Source organism: Dromiciops gliroides, chromosome 2, assembly GCF_019393635.1.
Source record: "Dromiciops gliroides isolate mDroGli1 chromosome 2, mDroGli1.pri, whole genome shotgun sequence".
In the NCBI taxonomy this organism is placed as follows: Eukaryota; Metazoa; Chordata; class Mammalia; order Microbiotheria; family Microbiotheriidae; genus Dromiciops; species Dromiciops gliroides.
Window position 1 is genome coordinate 98,196,372 of NC_057862.1, and position 19,031 is coordinate 98,215,402.

A 19,031-nucleotide genomic window follows, 5' to 3' on the forward strand; every position below is an offset into this window, starting at 1 on the left:
TGCAGGTATGCCATGCTGGGCAGTCCTGTGCTAATGTTTCCCAGGTCACATTGATAATGTGACAGAATATAATTAAGTGCCAAGTTTAATGGTACATGCTTGCAAGTAGAATTCAGTGAGGGTTAGAATGATCAAGGAAGGCTTCATGGGGAAAGGAAAGTACTTGGGTGGGGACTTAAAAGATGAATGGCAGTCAGATGAGAAGCTACTCAATCTAGCTGCAGCATTAAGCATCATGACACAAAGCAACTGCTCACCAGCAATGTTATTTGCATGAAGTTTTGGCTTGTAGAGGTGACAAGCAAAGTCTCTGCCATGGGATGACTATGAAAATGATTTTGTTCCTCCCTTTTTTTTTTTTTTAACGTTCTTGCCACTTCTTCAGACTTCATCCTCCCTCCCTTCCTATACCCTTGTAACAACAAAGTAGAGGTAAGTCAAACAACTGAATACAATGATCCTATCTTGCATCATAGTCCTCGTTCTGCACATTTATGTAGTCATCTCTCTACTGAAATGTTCCTGTATTTTTTGAGAGGTTGCTATGTTCTTCAAGCCTTAGGGCAAAGAGGAATAGAAGTGTGGGGGCTGGCTCAGTCTGTGAGTCTAACCAAGGTAACTGAGGACAGGTCCTGAGTGGCCCACAGATGCGTCCAATTTGTCAAGCCTCCTGCGAATGAGGGAATAGGAAGGCAGATGGAGGCCCTCATCAGCCCAGCACTTGGAACACACTGCTGGCTCATGATCTGGGCCAGAGGCCTTTTCATTGCCTCATACATAGTATTAATGTTAGATAAGTACAAGTTCATCTCTGTTTCTTGGTGAGATCAAATTTATTTTTGTTTTGTTTGAGATCAAATTTGACTGATTTTTTTTTTTTGTTCAGCAAACATTTATTGAATGCCTGCTCTGTTCGGTTCATTGGGATACATACAAAATTGAATGCCATAGTCTCTGCTCTTAAGGAATCTAAACATATGTATAAATGACTATGACGTAACTTAACAGGTTATAAGTATATAAAAGAGGTATGAAGCAACATTCTGGGAGTTCAGGAGTAAAAGAGGGAACTGTTCATACACTCCTGGCATGAGGGCATTTCTCATGGATGATATAACCTTTGAACTGGCCCTTGAAAGGCAGAGGCTGTAGGCAGAGAGAGGGGGAAGGCATCCCAGCTTAGGAATGATCTGACCGAAGACACAAAAGTATGAGATACATTCAAGGGATGAAGTGGGTTATAGTTTGGTTACAATGAGGGCCATATTGATTCAATTACATTCAACAAAGTTTTACTAGTGCCTATCATACTCAAGGTGAGAGTCAGTCTGGTGGAGTGGATAGAGAACCAGACTTGGAATCAATGAGACCTAGTCCAAGTACTGCCTCTCCCACATATTAATTGTATAGTCATGGAGGAGTTGCTTAACCTCCCAGTGGCCCAGTCCATGCTTTACAAGTAGTCTAATTGCATTAATGTGGCAGGAGTTTTGACATAGTGAATTTATTACAGCAATGAAATCATAGATTCAGACTCTCCAAAAATGTCTATGGCACTATTCCAGGTACCCAAGAAACAGATACCCAAATAAATTATATGTTTTTGTTTTTGTTTTTTTGGTGAGGCAATTGGGGTTAAGTGACTTGCCTAGGGTCACACAGCTAGTAAGTGTTAAGTGTCTGAGGCCGGATTTGAACTCGGGTCCTCCTGACTCCAGGGCCGGTGCTTTATCCACTGCACCACCTAGCTGCCTCCCCTCCCAAATAAATTACATGTAACTGGAGAAATATAGCATATGCACAAATGCGTCTACCACAAGGACATTTGAGGAAGAAGAAGATATTATGAACCCGAGGAATCAGGAAAAGCTTCACATAGATGATTTCATCTAAAATGATCCTGGAAAAAAGACAAGGATGAAGAGGAAGAGAGTACATTCCATGCTTAGGAGTAAACATGTGGGAATTCAAGGAGGCAGGAGAGGTATTATCCAGTTTGAAGCAACTAAGATCCAGTTTGACCAGAACATAGTTTGTGAAAAAAGATAGCACAGAATAACTGTGGAAAAGGTAGTTTGGAGCTGCTGCACTGTAGAAGACCTTAAGTTCCAGACTAAGGTAATGAGGAACTACTGAAAATTTATGAGCATGGTCATACCTATACTTTCAGATTATTTTGGGAGTTATGTATAGATTGGAGAAGGGGAGAGAATGGAAGTAAGGAATACAGTTAAGGTTGTTACTACAGACACGCAGTAACAAGGTCTGAAATTAAGGTTGTTGCCATGTGATTGGGGAGAAAGGAAAATCTGTGAGAAATTGTGGGAGTAGCATTGATAAGACTTGGCAATTGTTGTATATGGGGAGATGGATGAGGGAAGAACTGAGGCTCGTTCTAAGGTTATGAACCCAAATGATTAGAAGGATGGTGGTGCCTTCACCAGAAATAGGGAAGTATGGTAGATGGACTGGTTTAGGAGGATACAGTAATAAGTTCTGTTTTGAACATAGTTTGAAGGGTGCACAGGAAATCCAGGAGATAGCTAATGAGGAGCTCATCATGGTATAGTAGGGAGAGCACTGTTTCTGGACTCAGAAAACCTGGGCCCAAATCCTACACCTGATGTTTACTACCTGTTTGATCTTGGCAAGTCACTTAGCTTCCCTGGGTCTCAGTTTTCTTATCTGTAAAATGAGACAATGGACTAGATGGCCAACTCTAGATCTATGACCCTATAATTATAGATTATTGGAGTCATCTGCAGAAAAATTATTTGAACCCATGAAAGCTGATAAGATCTGGAGAGAGTAGAAAGAGAAAGGAGAAGAGGACATAGTACAGAACCCTGGGGATCAATATCCAAAATAACAGGGTAGGATTAATTGCTGGGCAGTAACCCAGCAAAGGTGACTGAAAGTGTCTTGGGAGCCAAGGGAAGAGAAGCAAAAAGTTGTAGAAAGGTCAAAGGTTATTAGGCCAAAGAAAAACTCACCAGGCCTAGTAATTAAAAGCTCACTGGCAATTTTGGCAAGAACACTTTCAGTCAAGTGGTGGAAGCAGAAGCTAAATTTCAAGGGATTGTGAGAAAGTTGGTGGCAGTGAGTGTTGATTAGTTTTAGACTTTGGTAGTAAAAAAGTAGTAGAGCAAAATGTACATTTTTTGTTTTTGTCTTTTGTAGGATAGGGTAGAGCTTAGCATGTTTGTAACCAATAGAGCAAGAGATAGTTAATAGAGATATTGAAAAAGAGGGGAAAAGGTAGAGTGAGCATGCTCCAGGAGAAGACAGAAAGGAATAGGATCAATAGAATATATAAACAATGAGTGACATAAGCTTAAGCATTGGTTTTGGAGAGGAAATGAGTTACTGCTTCCTTAGAGACAAGAAGAATAGAAAAGAAGAGAATGATTGATGGTAAAGGTTGAGTTGATGGGATCTGCTGACTAACCAAATGTGGGGATAAGGGGGAAGAGGGGGAGAAGACAAGAAATAACTCTAAAGTTTTAAGCCCAGGTAACTGGTAAAATGGATATGCCATTAACAAAAATTGGGAGAAGTAGGCTTTGGGGAAAAGGTAAGTTCATTTCAAGACATGTTGGGTTTGAGTACTGATGGAACATTCAGGTGGAGATATCCATTTGGCTTGAATTGCAGGGTCATCCATTTTGAGGTGATTGTTAAGATGGTTGGATTAAATGAGATTTCCAAGGAATTGAGTATAGAGATAGAAGATAAAGAGAAGAATATATAGAAATATAATGTAATATTATAGTAATTATTATCCTATTTTACCCCATATTAATATCATATTAACAATTATATTATTATAATCTTACTTTTATATTATATTAATTGAATAATTATATATTATAGAGAGAGAGCAGATAAAGGACAGTCTTGGGGAATAGCTACATTTCAAAGGTGGTATAATAAACGGTAGAAAAAAATGGAAGGGAACTATGAGAGATCCATCTCACAGAAGCCAAGGGATGAGACTGCAACAAGGATGGCAAGGTCAACAGTGATTCAGAGGTCAAGGGGAGTGGGGAGCCATTTCTAGTGGAGGGGATCTAACTTAGATTTGGGGCTCAGGTTATACTTTCTCCAAAGCCTTGGTGTTTGATGGAGCATTTTGTCTCTGCTCATGTCACTTAGGAACAGTTTGCATTGACATTCTGAAAGGAAGGGGTTTGAGAGGGAACAAAGTATAGTGGAAAGTACTGGATTCAGGAGACCTGGATTTGAATCCTATCTTTGATGCTTAATAGCTGGGTGGCCATGAAGAAGTCACTTTACCTCCCTGTACCTCAGTTTTATCATATGGTAAAATGGAGATAGGCAGCTAGGTACTACAGTAGATAGAGTGTTAGGGCCTGGAGTCAGGAAGACTCATCTTCTTGAGTTCAAATCTGGCCTCTGACAGTCATTAACTGTGTGACCCTGGGCAAGTCATTTAACCCTGTTTGTCTGTTTCTTTATCTATAAAAAATGAACTGGAGAAGAAAATGCAAACCACTTCACTATCTTTGCCAAGAAAATGGAGTTATGAAGAGCCAGACAAAACTGAAAAATGACTGAACAACAACAACAAAATATTGTTTGTTGTGAAGCTCAAATGAGAGAGCACTTTGAAAACCTCAAGGCTTTACAATGCATTTTTTGGGGGGACGTCATGTATAAGGTGGAGGGAGATTAGTAAAAGGAGGAAGAGGCATAGAAGAAAGTAATTAGGGTACTTTCCAGTGCCATTGAGGGGTAAGCAAGGAATGTAGCAGCTTCTTTGAGTGGACTGGGTCTGTTGTTATAACCTGACTATGCCTCTTCTGCCCCAAGAACCCTTTAGTCTTTGCCAGATGGAAACTCCATTGCTTGCTTTGCCTCTGGGGGAGCAGCTGTTCACAGGTTAACAAAAAATGAAGGGAATTTCCTGAATTGGAACCTCACTCCAACTGTGTAGTGTCAACTCAGACCCAGGAATTTGTGTGTGTTTAAAATAGTGAAGCAAATTTATTTGCTTCAAAATATCACATGGACAAGTTTTAAAGTTCATTAGGTCACCATGAGCACCTTCCAAAGGGACTTGACTTCCTTGACAAAGATAGCTCCCATGGTGGTGGTTGTTTTATTAAATATATTTTGTTGACTTTATTTCAAATATAATTGGTTTCCCCTGCAATCCTATGCATGAATTTTATGCATTTAGAAATATAATTCTGAGAAAAGGTTTATAAGTGTCACCAGACTGCCAAAGGGGTCCATGACACACACAAATGTTAAGAGCCCTTGCTTAAGGGGAGCCTGACTCTGGGGTTTACTATCCAGGAACCTGTTCGCGTCAGCCACCTTAAAACAAGAAGGTCTCTGGTGTAGAAAATTAAAGGACTTGGAAAGAAATGTGGGGTGGAAGAAATTGAATGTCCGAAGGAATAGAAGCCAAGGAGAAGGCTAGCTCCTCCTGTAGAGAAAACACCACATTTCTAGTGGGTTCTAGTGGGGCAGGGGGACAGGAGGACAGGAGAGGTTTGTTTGAGTCACATGAAACTGATGGAGTAAAACCCAATGTGATGCTGAGGAGAGTTTTCAGATGTAAGGCAGTTGTTCCAGTGGATAGATTCCAGGCCCTGGAGAGATTTTCCAGAAAACCCATCCAGCTTCATAGTAGGAGCCAGCTCTACTTTCCATGGAACTACTTTGCTGAGTGAGAAGCAAAGACCGTCTTCTCCAACTTCTTCAAGTGATCACCTTTGTGCTGTCCAAGGTTCACTCTCCCTGAGGGAACTGCTAGAGCAGTGAAGTGAATCATAAGATAAATCTTAAAGCCAGGATGACCCAAGAACCCAGTGACCTACACATCCATCATATTTCCCTCTTTTCATCTTCTCTGTAACAAGTCCCAACCTGCTCACAGCCAGGCCTGGTTCTTAGCATGAAGTACTGAGGGAATCTGGCTTGGGTGAAGAGGAGAACAGCTGTAGAGGCTGGAGCATCTGGAGGTGGAAAAACAGGGTAGCTGTCCCTGATGAGAAAATGCAGTGGATGAAAGAGCATAGCCCTAACTTGGCTGATCCTATGAATGGGGTGAGCCCATGGGCTGAGAACATATTCTCTCATATCAGATGATAAATTAAAAAACAAAAAACAAAGTTCACTCCACACCTTGACTCTAGCATTCATTTAATCATTTATTAAATGTCTGCTGTATGCCAGGTACTGCTAAGTGGTGGGGAAACATAAAAGAAAAAGAAAGATAGTCCCTGCCCTCAAGGAGCTTAAAATCTAATGGAGGAAGACAATACACAAATGAAAACTAAAAAGAGAAGAAAGGGGAGGCGGGAAGAAGGTACAGGAGAAGAAGGTACCCAGCATGGAGGTATGGTGGAGACCAGCATGCTAAGACTTCATTGGTTCCTTCTTAGGAAGACTCCTGACAGCATCTGCTCTAGCTAAGTAAGGAGGATATGAGTCCCAAACCACCATATTGTTCAGAAGTTATTAGTGGCCATAAACTAGGTATTCATCAGGAAACCATGTGCCAGAAAGTTGAGAAAAAATGGAAGTTAGACCTGTGATTTTGCAGAGGGATGGCCATAGATGTGAATGAAATCAGGATAGTGGCACATCCCTTTGTTCCAGATGGTTAACTCAAGAATCTTAAGCTTATTCTGGTTTGAGCTCACTACTGTGGCCTGGGCCAGGGCCTTATCCTAGTGGTGCCCAGTCTGTTGAGTTAGTTGCTACCACCAGTGACCTAGGGCCTCTGCTCTCAACTAGCCATAGGCTTGGCAGTTTCTTCATTTTTCTTTGAAAATAAAAGGATAAAATACTATATGTGTGTTAAAATAGATTTACCATAAAACACTCCAGGAAAATTTTTTCTTTTTCAAAAATCATTTTATTTTTCCCAATTACATGTAAAAACAATTTTTAACACTCATTAAAAAAATTTGAGCTCCAAATTGTTCCCCTCTTTCCCTGAGATGGTAAGCAATTTGATATAGGCTATATGTGCGCATTCATGCAAAACAGTTATTAGTTATGTTGTACAAGAAAATGCAGACCAAAAAATGATGTAAAAAATAAAGAATGTGAAATATAGTATGTTTCCATCTGCATTCAAATTCTATCGTTTTTTTTTTCTCTGGAGGTAGATAGCATTTTTCATCATGAGTCCTTTGGAATTATCTTGGATTATTGTATTGCTGAGAGGACCTAAGTCATTCACGGTTGATCATCATCATACAATATTGCTGTTACTGTGTACAGTGTTCTCCTGGTTCTGCTCATTTTACTTTGCAAAAGTTCAAGGAAGTCTTTGCAGGAAAAATTAGTTGTGGCAAACATAGGAAAGGTAACCATTTCACAAATTGCAAAAGGTTCTTATGGTTGAATCTCAGTCTACCTATAGGATGCCTCTTTATTTCTTTTAGTTGGCTTATGCCTAAAGTTTTATCTTCATCTTAACAAATCTATTTCCCTTGCATTGGATTTGACTGGTCAGGCTGCAGCAACACAGTCCTCTGTGTTCCATTTCTCCACCTCTCAATAAAAGATGCAAATGCAATATTACAAATTTCTACTGCAAGCTTAGTGAATCAGTAATGTGATATATTAGTCAAAAAGCTAAAGCAATCATCAGATTCTTCATTCATTAATAGAAGCCTTGCATCTACTGTAAGAGAGGTAGTCCCATTGTATTCTGTCCTGGTCAGACCACTTTTGGAGTATTGTACCCAGTGCATGGAACTTTAGAAAGAATGTTGACGAGGAGAACATTGTACATGATAACAACAATATTGTAACACTGATCATCTGTAAAAGACTTACTCTTTTCAACATAATGAACCTTGCAAAAGAATTACAAAAGAGCCATTATGAAAATGCTATCCACCTGCAGAGAGAGAATTGATGAATTCTGAGTACATATTGAAGTATACTTTTTAAATTTTTTTTTTTGGTTTTTGGTGAGGCAATTGGGGTTAAGTGACTTGCCCAGAGTCACACAGCTAATAAGTGTCAAAGGTCTGAGGCCTGATTTGAACTCAGGTACTCCTGAATCCAGGGCTGGTGCTCTATCCACTGCGCCACCTAGCTGCCCCAAAGTATACTTTTTAACTTTATTTTTCTTGAGATTTTTTTGGGGGGTGGGCAGGGGTTCTTATGCAACATGGCTAAAATGGAAATATGTTTTGCATGACTTCACATGTATAATCATATTGCTTGCCTTCTCCATGGGTGGATGAGGAATGGGAGGGAAGGAGAGAATTTATAACTCAATTTTTTAAAAATTAAAGAAGGAATGCTGACTATTTGGAATATATCCAGAGTCAGTGTAGACCAGGATGGCAAGGGACCTCAGTCATGTGAGGCAGGGGGAAAGGTAAGGAAAAAAAGTAATTTCCGTGATGATTTTGTTGTATATTTAAAAGGAACAGCAAGTTGTACATAGTAGATGTGCAGTTTCGTGTTCAATCATCTCTTATTGTGCTGTGTTATGGAAATGCTTGTTTTATTACATAAATTAAAAATAAAAAATTTGAAAGGATGTATATTAGAAAGAAAAGGGAATTCCAAATAGGTATGTTTAGCCTGGAAAAGAGAAGACTAGGGAAAGGGAATAAGTATTTATACAGAGCCTTCTACATGTCAGGGACTATGCTGAGCACTTTAGAAATAAATAATTTAATCCTCACAACAACCCAGTAAAGTAAGTGCTATAATTATCCCCATTTTACTGTTGAGAAAACTGAGGCAAATGGAGGTTGTGACATGCCCAGGGTCACACAACTAATAAGTGTCTGAGATCAATTTTAAACTTCAGTCTTCATGACTCCAGGCCCAGCATTTTATCCACTGCATCCTCTAGCTTCCTCAGCTGGGGCAAGAAGGGGAGGGACATGTTCATTGTTTTCCAATATTTGAAGGACTGATATGTGAAAGGAAAATTATGAGTGTGACCCTGGGCAGGTCACTTAACCTCTCTTTGCCTTAATCTATTGGAGAAGGAAATGGCAAACCTCTCCATACCCTGGCTAAGAAAACCCCATGGACAATGTGGTCCATGGGGTCAAAAAGAATTGGACAGGACAGCAACAACAAACATTTTGGTTTAGTGTAAGGATTTTTCTCTTTCTTTTTTTCCCCCCATATTGTAAGAAAATAATGGGACAGGAATAAAGCAACCACACATTGACTTTTAAACATCACAATATCAAGCATTTACTGAGTGCCTATCCTGTGCAGGCACTATGCTAAGTGCTTTACAAAATATTTACACATATCTCATTTGATCTTTATAACCACCTTTGGGGTTGGTGCTATTATTATCCCCATTTTACAGTTGAAGAAACCAAGGCAGAGAAAGGTTAAGCGACTTGCCCAGGCAGGGTCATAGTGAATGGGGGGAAATATTTTCTAATTGAGCTATCTTAAAAAAAATAATGTAACAAGCTACCTCTGTTCAAATAGAGGCTAGACAACTGCTTATCTGGGATTTTGTATGTGTGACTCATGCTTTAGGTAGGCATCAGAGGTGTCAAACACACTGGCTGACTGCCCACAGCATTCCAGAGTGCTATCCAACCCAGACTAAAATGTTATTGGGAAATAAATAGAAATAAAAACAAAATATATATAATATTACATTTAAAAACTCACTAAGTGCATTCTGCAGGCATCCTTGTATATGCATACATAAGAGGCCCCTGTTTCTATTTGAGTTTGATTCCCCTGAAGTAGATGACTTCTAATGTTTCTCTCAATGGTAATTCTGTGACCTTTTTGATGTCAGGGTCTAGAAAAGTATTCTCGGGATCACTTCACCAATCACGGTCTTGGACAGTCTCTTCTGTCCTCTTCCTCCAGCAGGGAAACACTCTTCCCTCTCTGAATTCTAAAGCTCTTCCCTGTACCCTTCAAACTTCATATTTCAGCCTGATGTCACCTCCCTTCCTGTGTGTGTGTGGGGGACTTGGGTGGGTCTCCATATTCTCATCCCCAGAAGCTGCCCCCAATGTACTTCAAGGTATCTGTCTACTCTGGGGACTCTGCTTGCAACAAATTCCTCTGGTTACACTCCTGATTGTTTATGATCCTCACAGGAGTGAATGAAAATGTCCCCCTAGGAAAGATAAGAGTAGGGGGCTGTTGTGACTGTGAATGTAGTCCCGGACACCAAAGCAGCCAGCTGCTCCGACTGCCTCGGGAGAAACAGATGTTCTCAAGCTGATTGCCATCAGATCTCCCTGCTTTATGCTCCTCCATCTTCTCCCATACTCTGAAAATGAAAAGATAAAAGGCTAGTCCTAAATGAGTTAACTTAATTGGGAGACTTTCACACAACTTGTCTATTGATACATCTAAATAATTGAGCCATGACCTACTCACTGACCCTTTCTCCTCTCTCCACCCCCAATCCAAAGACAAGTCTCACAATATTGACTTCTTGAACTTCCTGTACTCTAATACACATTGTGGTTGCTGCAAAAGTAAGGAATTGGTGCTCCCTCACTGCTGGGTCAGAGGTCTAAGAGTGTATGTATTTATTACGCTTGGGAAAAATGTATTCAAACAGGGCCTGAGCATAGAAATTCAGCTTTTCTTGCACTAGAGAACAGGACTTTTTCACACCAAGATTATGAGAATCCTCATCTGAATCCAAATCCCGGATGTCTGGGAATTTTCAAAGAAATGTTATTGTCTACTAAGTAGTAGTAGGAAAGTTTTCATTCAAAAGGTTCCAGTCTTCCTGCCGAGTCAGGCTTGATCTGGCTTCACTCGAAAGAGTTTAGGAACTCAGGTCTATCTCAGGCAGTTATAAAATGAATGGGCCTCTCCTATTGCTTACATGAACTTTGCTCAGGCTGAACCTCTCCCACCCCCCATGCCTATAGTGCTCTCCTTTCTCAACCTTTTTCAATCCCAAGCTTCATTGGAGGGTCAGCTCAAAGGCCATCTCCTATAACAAGACCTTTCCTGATTCCTATAGTAGTTAATATTGGCATTCTCTCCCATTCCCCAAAATTACTTTATACACATAAAGGAAGAAGGCTCAGAGAGCTCAATTGAATCAATCAGTGGAGAAGCTTTACCACACAATTTCCCTTTAAGTGCATTTTACTACCAATTTAATGTGTTTGAATCTACTATCTCCAGGGAACTTGTGTAGTCAAGAGCATCATGCATCACCCTGGTTTGGGAGGATTGTTCTCTAACAACTGTCCTTGCACATCCACTTAATAAATTCCCTTTTCTTAAAGTTTATTAAATCTAACTTATAATTACTGGGAAGCTCACCTGTAAGGGCTTACGAACAAGGGTACTATAAACCCCATGGATCTTCAGGGTTGCCCCTAAAAGTCTGAAAGGAGTCAGAATAATCTCCATTTAGTGAAAGTTGGTGAAGTGGACACGGAGGGAGTGTTACCATATACATTTTGTATTTCTTTTTCTGTGTTTATATTATTTCCACCTAATAGAATGTAACTTCCTTAAGGGCAAAAATTATTTTGGTTTTTGTCTTTGTATCTCTACTACAGTACCCAGTACATGGTAGGAACTTAATTTATTGAATTGAATTATACTATTGTCAGCCCTTTGTGGGCCAAAACCCCCCCAAAACAACAACAACAACAAAAAGATTTGGCCACATTCCTTGGGGAAATCCTTGAGCTATCAGCTCTATAAATCACCAGCCCCTTCAATATTGTGGACCCTGTGTAAACAAAGAATGGATGAGCTTAGCAAAACCAAACTAAGGCAAAATTTTGGATATGCCAGTATATTTGCTATAGTTTTGATGCTACCAAACTTTGAAATTAGGTATTGAGTTATAATGGTCCAAGATAATTCCAAAGGACTCATGATGGAAAATGCTCTCCAAATCCAGAAAAAAGAACTGTGGAATCTAGATGCAGATTGAACCATACTGTTTCTACTTCTCTTGTTTTTTCTTTTTTCAGGTTTTCCCTTTTTGTTCTGATTCTTCTTTCACAACATGACTAATGCAGACTAATATGTTTAGTGTGATTGTACACATATAACCTATATCAGATTGCTGTCTTGGGGAGGAAGGAGGGAGAAAACTTTGGAAATAGAAATCTTATAAAAACATGTTGAACACTATCTCTACATGTAACTAGAAAATAATAAAATATTTTTATGTTAAAATTAAAAAAAAAAAGATTAGATATTGAGTGCCTGTTGTATTCAAGAGCCTCTGACAGGACCTGTGGAAGATACAGAGATACAAGAACTGGTCCCTGCCCTCACAAAAGGATTAGATTTGTAGAGATCTGCTGACTAGTGGAGGGCAGCCCCTTATTTTTTGACCCCTCTACCTTTTGCTTCCTTAGTTTGGCAGGTTTGTGCATAACTTAGCTACCCCTAGTTATTGCCAGGGGGTCAAGTAGTATGCTCATGTATATGTTTGTGCATGCACGTAAGCTTGAATTTCTAAGAAAGGTCTTCGAAATCATGCTGGGACTTTTCTCAGGTTCTGCAATCTTTTCAACGCCTTGTTTTAGTGTCATTTATCTGCTTTCTTGAGCTGTACTCCTAGCAACTTAAAAGATGTTCAGTACATTTCCTCGGGTTAGCTTTCAGCTTCTCCTGACCTACTGACAATGCTGTGCTGAACTGAGAGTCCCTGTTAGAAAGAGGAAGTGCCTCTTGTATGCCCCAGCTCATAAGGAGACAATCAGATGTCTCTTACCACCTGCCCATTATTCGTCTCCCACTGAACCTCTTTCCTAGAAACTCATGCCAACAATTGAGCCTACAAGCACTTTGGGCTGTGATAAGCTCCTGGGTGATCAGAGGTGGATCTGGACCAGGATGTGCCTAGGAAGGATACTCTATATGGGATAGAATAGTGCTGACTCAGAATCCTACACTCCAGCGGAGTATAGTTCTCTAGTAAAATATCCCTAAAAGTTATTACCCTCTAGGGAGGGCATCGCCCCAGAAATAGAGTTATTGTATAGTTAGATATTGAGAGAATTCTATAAAGCTATGGTTCTACATGGTCACCTCCATCTCTGGGGTAAAGTCTTATTGAGTACAGGGCTGCTGACTTTTATGATGGTACTTTAATGTTTACCAAGCCTTTCCCTTACAAATCCTTTTGAGTTAGATAAATATTCTAATGATTATCTCCCTTTTACAAATGAGGAAGCTGAGACATAAAGTGATTGATAGGAGACTCTTGCTAGTAAGTGTCAGAGCTGGGATTTGAACCCGGGTCTTCTCATTCCAAGATCAAGGTCCTTTAGTATCATTACAACACAATGACTTTTTCTTTTTTCTTTTTAAGCATTCCTCTGTAATGTTGGGGGAGAGAAGAAAGGGGTGGTTGACAAGAATAACCAAAACTTCTGGTGGAGCTTAGTGGTCTGTCCTTCTCAGGGTTCCCTCCTTTCCATTCTTTGCTTATAGACTTTTGCTCTCTCTTTACAAACCTCAGTTTCTTCATCAGGGATGGGTGGGGGTATCAGGCCTTACATGTTCTCTCAGGTCTCTAGCTCTAAATACTAAGTATTTTTCCCCTATGTTGTTTCCCAATCCCTTGCTTACAGTCCTATAACCTAACTGCTTTCCTATCTGGTTGAAATTAACTGATTCCAGGGGCAGTTGGGTGGTGCAGTGGATAAAGCACTGGCCCTGGATTCAGGAGGACCTGAGTCCAAATTTGATCTCAAACACTTGACGCTTACTAGCTGTGTGACCCTGGGCAAGTCACTTAATCCTCATTGCCCCGCAAAAAAAAAAAAAAAGAAAAAAAGAAAGAAAGAAAAGAAAAAAAAAGAAAAGAAAAGAAAAGAAAAAAGAAATTAATTGATTTCAAGGCCATACAACATTTTTCTCTTGGAAACTTTATGCAGGAATTCCTTCCATCCTTTCACTGAAAGAGTTAATTCTGAGTTCCTTCTCCTGTATCTTTGTTTGAAAAAAAAAAAAATGTTTGTTTTATTTGTTCATTCCACAGATTCCAGAAAGGAAACAGCTCCCAGTCCCAAAGATCGAGTCTCCAGAGGGATATTATGAAGAGGCAGAACCATATGATACTTCCTTAAATGGTACATCCCAGCATTTTCACCATTAAGGGTGATTTAAGCACTTCATGCACAGGAGAAGAGAAATGCTTCTAATACACTAGTAACTGCAGACATCCCTACTTCCTAGCCTGAAGACAAGAGAAATTTGGTGGTGGGGGATTTAATAGAGAGAGGTGGCTCACTATCATCCTGTGTGAGGTTCAACATCAAGAGTGACTTAAGAGTTGTCCCTGCAGTCAGGGAGGCTTCCCCAAGAGGGCCCTTCCTGGTCTAAATGGGGTGCCAAGATTAAAGCAGGACATGGCTAGGACTAGAGGACCAACTTGAATTGGCTCAGGATCAGAGGGTTTATGGGATCTGATGTTTCCTGTTCTCATGTTCTGCTGAGCATTGCTGACATCAGCACATACAGGGAGAGGAAGGGCCAAGTGTCTGTGCCAAATGAGGTGAAGCCTGAAACAGAAATGAGAAGCTTCTTTGAAAGCAGGCTCCGATGAGGAATGAGAAGCTTTTATCCGGTTTAGAGGTATAACCCAGGCTCCCTCCTGAACCACCTTGGTCTGCTTAGAGATCCTAGTCATAGAACTAGAACCAAAAGAATCCTTAGGGGCAACTAGGGGACTCAGTGGATAAAGTACCAGCCCCAGATTTAGGAGGACCTGAGATCAAATCCGGCCTCAGGCACTCGACCCTTACTATGACCCACCAAAAAAAAAAAAAAATTCCTTAGAAGTCATTGGATCCAAATCCTTCATTCTGCAGACAAGGAAACCGTGTCTCAGAAATACTGAGTGCCTGGCCCAGAGACACTCAGTAGTCATGTGTGTCTGAGGCAAAATTTGAATTCACATCGTCGGACTTCTGTTCCAGTGGTGTCCTACTATATTACAACTTTCAGAACTGGTTAGTTAAATCACAAAGGCCCTCTTCAGATGCACATTTAAGGTTTGCAGTGACACAAAGGGACCACAGTGCAAACCTTGGGAGGCGATTTCTCTACCATTTCCTACCTATCATGCCTGTCTTTCTTTTCTTCTCCATGCTTCTTTTCTCTACTTCTTCCTCTCTCCTTTACTCTTTCCCTTGATTCCCCTGCCAGTGTTATAGCCTCACCATTACTTGCTTACTAGTTGAGACCTCAAGGCTAAGGATATCTGACCCCTGTTATGTGACACATCCTATATCCTTCCAAGGTGCCCCAGCTTAAAGCAGAACAGTATGATTTGGTCAGTTGTCTTCCTGTCTTGGTTGAGTTTGTGGGAGGTTGTAGGGAACATTTATATAGGCCAGCTAGTAGCCATAGTAGATCTTATCAGAGGACAGGTCTCCTTTAGACTTCCTTATAAAACAGGATAAGAGTGAAGTGGTCGCCACATTTGTTTGTTAAAAGTTTTAATGAGCCTTCTTCAGCATTTAGTAGGTCAAGGCATCGTGTGGTATCACCCTCAGATTCACTTAAGACAGGAAAGTCAAAATCTAGAGAAACATGATAAGTATGCCAAGAAAATATTCATCCAGAGATTCCCCTTTGGTCTTGAGATTGAAACTGGTCATCATTCCTAGCAGCTAATCTACTAGGAAGCAGAGACCCAGCTAGAACCTTAATTTTAAAGGGACCTTAGAGATAATTTACTTCAACCACCTTATTTCCCTGTTGAGGAAAGTGAAAGGTTGTGACTTGCACAATGTCACACAGTTGAAATTTGTAGCTTTCAAATTCTTAATGATAGGATTGTGAAACTGTTAGCATGAGGCCTTAGAAGGAATGTCAGAGTTGAGGTTATTTAGAAATCGTTGCAGTTTTAGATGTGTTTATATGATCAGATTTTGTGTTTTCAACAAAAACTACTGTTTTCTAAGTAGCTCTCCTGGGGCTAATTGGAGAGACCTCAGTTGTATGAGAATATTTGGTCACCAGTTGTGTCTGAATGAACGGATGAACTAAGTAATTTGTGGAGTGGTGTTTTTCTTTGTCTTTGAAAGATTAAGAAGTTCTCACCCTTTACCTTCCTTTTTCTGTACTCAGCACTCATTTCTGCCCCATATCTCCTGGGCCAAGAACCATAGTATCCTATGTCTAAAGCTTGAAGGAACATAGGAGACCATCTAGTACAACCCCTTCATTTTGCAAAGTAGGTAAACTGAGGTTCAGGGAAATCACATCTACCTAAGTTCCTAGATCTAGAGCTGGAAGGCCTTTTGATCCAGCCCCCTTACTTTATAGATAAGATAAGTTGGGCTTGGGGGGGCTAAATGACTCTGCCCAAGGTCTCACAAATAGCATAAGGGGCAAGATTTAAACCTAGGTCCTTGGACTCTACAATGTACCAATGCCACAGTGCTAAGAGCTTGAAACAGAGGTGGCTGAAACAGATGCCTTTCTCTCTACTCAAAATTAGTGTAGCCAAACCTCCCAGCTATAGCTAGCCCTGGCCCTAAACTAAACAGTAAAGGAATCAAAAAGAAGGGGATTGAGGAGGAAAGAATGTCAGCTTAATCTTAGAGGCTCAAAGCTCCAATTTTTTAATCCCTTCCTTCTCAACTTGGTACAAAATCTGCGGTAGAAATGTGGTATTATCAACAGAATACAGAACTTAGAATCAAAACCAAATTCACAATCAATAGCAATGGAAAAGCTCTGGCCCGATCATGGATCAGGAGGCCTACATCCTAATTCCAGTTGTAATAATTGCTATCTGTCTAACCTTGAAACAGTAACTTAATCTCTCCTCTTCCCTGTCCCTCCCTTATCCCTCTGCCTGTGGTCCTCTCTCCTTTTTTCTCAGGCCCTCCTCCACCCCTTTCTTCCCTCTTTCCATCTCTCTCCCCGCCTGCCTGCCTCATCACTAAAATAGGGGAAATGTTAACTCTTCCTTACTTCACCAGGCTTGCTATGGAGATTAAATGAGATTAAAGTAACATACAAATGTAAAAGACTATGTTTTATCATTATTTCAGTGGCCATAATGAATGAATATTGCTAAAGAGAATGATGTCATTGCATTACAGTGAAGACTGATGATACTATGGACCCTGTGAAGAAAAATAGCCAGAGTCAGGATGAGACAGGAAACGGTTTTCCATGGCTTCCTCTGCTTCTCTCATACCATGTTTTCACCTACTCTCTGGTTCTAGATGCTGGAAAGTCGGGATCTCAGTTTTGCTCAATGTAATTCAAAGAACAGGAGCCTTATGGTTAGGTGTCTGTCTCTAATTGATGTGCTAAACATCTGATGGTTTGTTTTTTTTTTTTCAAACAGTTGGTCTGTACTGCAACCTTACGACAAAGCTCAGGGTTTCTTTGTTTAGTGTCTGATGGCTGAGGTGAGGCAAGGCAAATCAAGAACCCACAGGTTGAGGCACTTTGGCAGGCTGAAGTGGTGACTCACTGAAGCATCCGCCTCTGCATTTTACATTGTCTTCTTTCTCCTGGCAAGTACCAGCTTGTGCCTGACTCCCAGATAGTTGGGGAGGAGGGTAGGAAGGAGATGAGGCTCTTCATAATATAGACACTTCATCATGAGCTTTGGTTTGGAAAGACCTAAACAGATCGCTGCTCTCATGCTTCCTGTTGTTCATCACTGTTCAGTGAATTTGGATTAATTAATTACAGTGAAAGTCTGGGTCATTGCAAGGACATTTTAACTGATCTGGGTATTACTAACTTAGTAGGCAACCAGAATTACATAGAGAAGAGTTGTTAAAATGGCAAGGTGGATGGGAGAAACTCGAGCTCTGTTGGCTCTCAAGAAACAGTCAAAATAGAGAGATTTTTTTTGGGGGGGGGGGAGATAAATAGTCAAACTACTTCAAACTTATGTTGGTATGTACTCAAGTTGAAAACTGGCCTGTTAATGAATTGACCATCCATATTTGTGATTCTCTCTGTGTCTAATTAAGGATTATGTGAGGTGACAATTGTCATACTATCTTGGACCATAGGACCTCACCTACAATGAATGAAAGCAATTTTATTGGCTTCCTGGAAGTCAAAATGGTTTGATGTAGCTATTTCTCTGTCCATGCTGGACCACTCACTGTTAAGCTTGTCACTGAGTGAAATAAAAGGCTGTTAGTGCACCTTCAGCAAACCTAGGGCAGGAAATTTTTCAACTGAAACTAGGCTCTGTCGTTCTTGCTGGAAACTAATCGTACCATCTGTGACTCTTTCTCTTTTCCTCTCCTCCCCTTCTCACACCTTTTTTCTTTCTGAATATTGTATAGATCGTTCCAGTACATTTTCCACCACTGGAATCTTAAAATGGGCACAGGGTGTCTGAGGGAGTAATCTTTTTTTTTTTTTTTTTTTTTGCACAGGACAATGAGGGTTAAGTGACTTGCCCAGGGTCACACAGCTAGTAAGTGTCAAGTGTCTGAGATGAAATTTGAACTGAGGTCCTCCTGAATCCAGGGCCGGTGCTTTATCTACTGTGTCACCTAGCTGCCCCCTGAGGGAGTAATTTATGCCACAGTCACCTTGGGTACTGCCGTTTTCTGAATCTGGAATTCTATGCCCTTTTGTATCTTTTCAGACTAACTTGGGAAATGTCAGCTGTCCAAAAAAGTATTCGTTACTGTCCCTTTCCCTGCCCATATGCATGGCCCCATCCTACCCCTTACTATTATGTCTTCACTGAGTTATTTCTGCCCTTCTTGGTTGACATAGCTTCTGGAGCCAAAGGAACATCTGTTCTAGCACAGCATCTCTCTCATCATATTCCCAAGAGAGTCCAGGGAGGGGATTGGGAAAATGAGAGCCCACATTTTAGATGCCTTTGGTAATGGGTTTAAATAACTACATAGTTGGGGATAGCTCTATATTCCATTCTCAGAGTATTGTGGTATACTGAATTCTGCTTCTAGAAATACTATCATTGCTCTCCCTAGTAATACTATTGTACCGAATGTTATCCAGGGGATGTAAAGTGCTGCTTTACTATGTCATCCCATTTTCTTTTATAATATACCATTGGAATAGAA

The 19,031-nt window shown here is 40.5% G+C and overlaps 1 protein-coding gene across 4 annotated transcripts in view; it reads left to right on the top strand.

The window, feature by feature from the left end:
* AFAP1L2 (actin filament associated protein 1 like 2) overlaps window positions 1-19,031 on the top strand; it is a 143,392-nt gene that overhangs the window by 94,709 nt on the left and 29,652 nt on the right. For all 4 annotated transcript variants that reach the window (XM_043984691.1, XM_043984692.1, XM_043984693.1 and 1 more), the window contains one exon: window positions 13,982-14,072. In XM_043984691.1, the coding sequence (XP_043840626.1) occupies window positions 13,982-14,072 (91 nt within the window). The remainder of the gene's footprint in view (window positions 1-13,981; window positions 14,073-19,031) is intronic.